Source organism: Tuber melanosporum (genome assembly GCF_000151645.1).
Source record: "Tuber melanosporum whole genome shotgun sequence assembly, scaffold_57, strain Mel28".
Lineage (NCBI taxonomy): Eukaryota > Fungi > Ascomycota > Pezizomycetes > Pezizales > Tuberaceae > Tuber > Tuber melanosporum.
In genome coordinates this window covers 503,903-508,711 of record NW_003299103.1, presented here as the reverse complement: position 1 = coordinate 508,711, position 4,809 = coordinate 503,903, and the positions used below count along the sequence as shown (strand labels likewise).

The 4,809-nt window shown below is 46.4% G+C and overlaps 1 protein-coding gene; it reads left to right on the top strand.

The window, feature by feature from the left end:
* Window positions 1–624: 624 nt before the first annotated feature.
* On the top strand, window positions 625–4,367 carry GSTUM_00009479001 (uncharacterized protein). XM_002840733.2 has 7 exons: window positions 625–1,534; window positions 1,592–2,521; window positions 2,615–3,136; window positions 3,207–3,434; window positions 3,487–3,660; window positions 3,721–3,852; window positions 3,929–4,367. Exons 2-7 carry the CDS (start codon window positions 1,976–1,978, stop codon window positions 4,010–4,012), a joined length of 1,686 nt encoding a protein of 561 aa, XP_002840779.1. The 5' UTR covers window positions 625–1,534; window positions 1,592–1,975; the 3' UTR covers window positions 4,013–4,367.
* The last annotated feature ends 442 nt before the right edge of the window (window positions 4,368–4,809 follow it).

The window sequence follows — 4,809 nt, the reverse complement described above, 5'->3', positions numbered from 1 at the left end:
CTTAAACTAAACCTTTACCAAGATTTCCTCTCATCTTTAGTTGATAGTGTTTTTGGCTACAATATCCCTAGCAATGAAATAAAATATTAAATAGTAGATCAATATATTCTCTAGATATGGGTAACAAAATTTCAAAGGATTGTACAAACCCCTTAACAGAGTTTTATAACAATCAATAGTTCCTAGAGTGTATAAAATGTAATCAGGATTTAAGGAGTTACTTACCACACTACAATCAGCCTTTAGGAGTGTTTAGTTTTATGAGCTTATGAATTTATCAATATTTCTTATCATAGTTTTGCTTGATTGATCTTCCTGGTCCAAATAGAAATCATTATTCTAATGATGTTTTATTTGAAGCGTACTACATCTTCTGAGACATTACTAGTGCGGTGTACTGTACCATGAATTCATGATATACCCTAGTACCATCAATTCATGGTAGACCCTTGTACCATTGAGCGTGAGACCAACGTCCTTGTTGCTTACGTTATATATGAAAGTGCTGGTTATTGGTTACGTAATCTGATTTAGGGTGGGCTGAGTTGGTGCTTGACGCGGCAGTCACGTGTATCTTTATACCCTCCTCAACATCTGACCTCTCCTCTCCTCACCACTGTCTAACACTTACCTCTTGCTCCCCGGCCTTAGTTTTCCTCTACCCCCACCTTTACCGCCGCGCTCCCAACAGAAATCAGAATAATTGCCCACCGAATATATTCTCCCGTTTCAACACCCCGCTAACCTTCTACTTTGGTCCCTCGAACGCTCTTCCTACCCTAGAATTCCAATCGATCGTAAATTAAAGCGTGCTCCTCGTTGGGGCCCGGTGATGGCGTATAAACATCCGGGGCGCATATTTGATGATGGCCCGCAAGACTCGGAGTCCGATAGCGATACCGACTCTATCAGTTTAACCTCCACCGTTGCAAGTGAGGAGGACCCGGACGATACCTATATCGTTGAGAATATACTTGGGGAGAAATGGATAGAGTCGGAGGGTAAAATGAGGTACCTGGTGAAATGGGAAGGCTATCCTATAAGCCGAGCCTCTTGGGAGCCGCTTGAAATGTTCGACGACCAGGATACCATCCAAGAGTGGAAGGCCAGCCAGGATGCCATCAAAGCTCGCGGAGAGCTCCCACATTTTGACTGGCAGAAGTGGGATCGAGAGAGGTTGGCCGAAGCTGAGGCTCAAGAAGATAGAAAGCGACGCCGTGCTAAGAAGCGTCAGAAGGTGGAGCGTCAGAGAAAGGCGGCCTTGGGCAAGAGCGGAAGGACTCGCCAACCCAAGCCAACTGATAACTATACTCCTGATAATGATGAGGTCTCCGATGAGATCACAGATTCTGATGAACCGCTCGTGTCCCGTAGAGGGAGGAGACCTGTTGTCACGAGAGACGAGGATGAAGAGGATTCTAGTACTGACGATTCCTTGGTCTTAGGATCAAAACACCCAAAACGGTCACGGGCAAGAGCCAAGCGGACACGGGAGGGTGGCGACAAGAGTGAACTAGATGGCGCAAGCCAGAAGGTACATCAATCTATTCTAGGATACTGTGGAGGTATCGGCAACTAATATATGCCATAGAAGCCAAAGCGCCGAGTGGGAAATATGACTGGAATGGCTTCTCTGGGGCCGATTGCGGTGAAAGGCGCAAAGCCTTCCTTTGGATCAGCCTCACAAACCCCACGACCTGGTGTATCAAATTTGGGACACATGTCAAGTGAATCATCGTTACTGAAGCCTGGACCGACAAAGCTCGGGCCATCAAAGCCGGGGCCACCTCCACGGGTCGGATTCCCAAGACCAGGGACTGGCAAACCCGATTCTTTAAAGCTCGGACCCACCAAGCTCTTACCTTCTAAACCGGCTTCACAAAAACCAGGCCCACCGAAAAGGCGTATATCAAGTGCTTCGGCCCCCGGTCGTCCGGGGCCTGCTACCACAGGATCCGGTAGCATTCCCAAAAACATGAATCTTTCTACAATCAATAGGATCAATAAGAAGGCTCGTAACGAGCGAGAACCGGATCTCAACTCGCTTGACTTATTTGAGGCAAGTAATCCAGTCCCATTTTCGAAGAAAACCTCCCTAGAAACTAGCACACTGTCCCCGAAGGACCTGGACTCCCTTAGAATAACTGCGCAGAGCACCGAGGATAGGGGGCAAGTCCTTCCTCGGGGGCCTTCGGGGATAAGTCGCAGAGAAAAAGAAGTTGGTCAATTCCATGATGGCGACTTGACAATGAGCCCTGTTCATGAGGACAGGATTACCTCCATTCCTACTGCCGATATTGAGCAGGGCTTGGGGAGAAATAGTTTGCGTCGTAACTCGAATAAAAAGTTGTTTGAGTGCGAGATGAAAATTCAACGGGGTGGTGAGCTAGAATCGCTTGGGGTTGTTCAGTTCTTGGGTTTCAGTGCCCAGTTTCTAGACTATTTGGACCGATTGGGGGTGAGAGAGCTTTGCGTGACCAAACTCCTTGCTGATAGTCACGTTGCTGGCGCTGTCATCACCGTATGTTTACACCCAACTATGCCGTTTGCTATTTCCAACATTGGTGAGTAAATCTGTGAGTGGAATGCGCTAACACAAGAAATTTCGATTCAGGAGATTGGTTACCCGCAAGAATTTGCCGACATTACCATTCATAATGCTGATAAGGCACAACCTCTAATTATCACTCTAGCCAAGTTCCATGGTCTTGGGATAATCAGAGAGGCTGCATTCACTATTGCGGTATTTCAACCCTCAAGTGATAAAATCACAACATCATTCAAAGCCCCTCTACAACAGCAGAAGACTCCGCTTAGAGCCGTCGCCTATTCTGACTGGCGGATCCCGGAACCGTCTCGCGAGCTTGTATCTGCAGAGCGGCGTGAAATTGGAGGCCATGTGACCCAGTACCTCCACACACTTGGCGAGAGGCTCCTTAGTCTTTCGTTTGAGACACTGATCGCACCAACCGAGTCCAACCCTGAGGGAGTTCGCAACTTTGTGATATATTGCCCAGATGACCGATTTTACGAGAAACTAGAAATGGAGAGTAATTTGAAAACGCTAGGGCTCAAAGCATTGGATTCGGAGGAGCTTCTCGCCTATCTCAACCGTGGGAAGAAGATGATTATCCTGGTAAAACCTACCTTCAATCGATTTGCTCACCTTCTGACACGTTTCTTGCACACTAATCTTCATCGATTAGGTTCATTACACAGTTCAATTCTCCTTGCACCTACTCCCAAACCTCAAGCTCCTACAGGCTCGGGAACATCTGTTTTTTTTTTTCGGGACGAGATTTGTAGACAACGGAGGAACTATGACACTAGATGCTCGTCCAATCAGGTTCTGGTCTTTCGGGACGTTAATGTTGGCGACTCCAAACTTTGCTCTAAATAATCCACCTATGCTGAAACGCCTTCTAGACTATCAGGTCGGCACATCCGGGATCCCGATATTTCCGCAAAGCTAACTAATGAAAACAGGCCGCCAAGGCAGGAAGTACCACACTTTGTATGGCTTCGACAATGGTGACAGAAGTCGAGAAGCGGATTACATCTAAACCAGGGGCTTTTGAGAATCCGCAAGCCATACTCGAGGCCGTTTACCGGATGCAGGATTCCGCGGGAGATACACTCCTGGTCTCTTCAAGAGAAGACGTAAGCCGCCTTCTAATTGAACCGCAGGCGAAGACGTTGCGCTGATTGCCCCCCCACTAGGTTAACGAGTTAGAACTAATTGCCGACGCCTTTGCCCACCATCAGGCAGTCAACTGCGCGCTCTATCGGCGTTTCATAGTTGTACACGCGAAGGACGAAGCACCCCCCAGTCTCGGAAGGCGTTACGGATGCGTGAGTAAAGAATATTCCTGAAAAATCCTTTCTCTTTCCCAGTATTTCTGACGAGAATTGTAACCGGTCCCAATAGGTGGAATTCCATGACCCGGACACATTGTTTGAGGTAGTTATGAAAGGTGTTGTCCCTCCCACGAGGACTAAACCTTCAGTCTAGGAGGTGATATCAAAGAGACTTTGTGAAAACTTCAACTGGTCCCAAAAGGCGGTTTTTTTTACATGAAACCTAGGGAGTTGGGGTTAGGAACTTACCGGTTTAACATTGTCGGAGTAGTGAAGGATACGCTATCTCTCTTAGCATTACTCTGAGGATTGCATACAAACCTTTCGCCGCTATCTCTTTAACTCCTCATTTCTTAGGTGCATCCAGGAGGTAATCCCTGCGACTGATTCTCTCCCCTCGCATCAGCGTTTTATGTTAGGTGGGTAAAGGGGTGTTGGTATCTTTTGCTACAATAGGCTTGGTTCAATATCCTTTGAGTATATAATGATAATACCAGCCGTTTCGAGGACCAAGACCTTGTTTATTATCTTAATCTTATTCAACATGGTTTCAGGTTACCAACTATAGATTAGGGTGGAATCGGGGGGAGCGAAGAAAATATTGTTGAGGTATTTCCATGGGAGAAAAGTACTGGTAATTATGTTCTCACCAGGATGGCAATAGCAAATTGTGGACAGAAAATTGAAATACTCGTGCCAAGGTCGTGATGTCCAGTCACAGCCTTGGCACGAGCACCACTACCCAGAGGAGGCCGTAAATATATATTAAGTCCAGAGCTGAAACTGAGAAAGAGAAAATGAATTAGCCCAGCAGTTGGGAATTTGATATGTCAATCACCTTTCAGAAACGGCCTGAGGAACTTAGATGTACTGTACATTAATATTCAATCTCGCTAGTACCAATAAAAGTGAATTACAAAATATGATTAATATAGCTTTAGTCTATTAGGC

Bases quoted from the DNA above. Each gene is read 5' to 3' on its own strand.
- GSTUM_00009479001 (XM_002840733.2), top strand. From the start codon at position 1,976: ATGAATCTTTCTACAATCAATAGGATCAATAAGAAGGCTCGTAACGAG. The intron at 3,137-3,206 runs GTAAAACCTACC...TTCATCGATTAG, and splicing joins GGAAGAAGATGATTATCCTG to GTTCATTACACAGTTCAATT. The intron at 3,435-3,486 runs GTCGGCACATCC...TAATGAAAACAG, and splicing joins AACGCCTTCTAGACTATCAG to GCCGCCAAGGCAGGAAGTAC.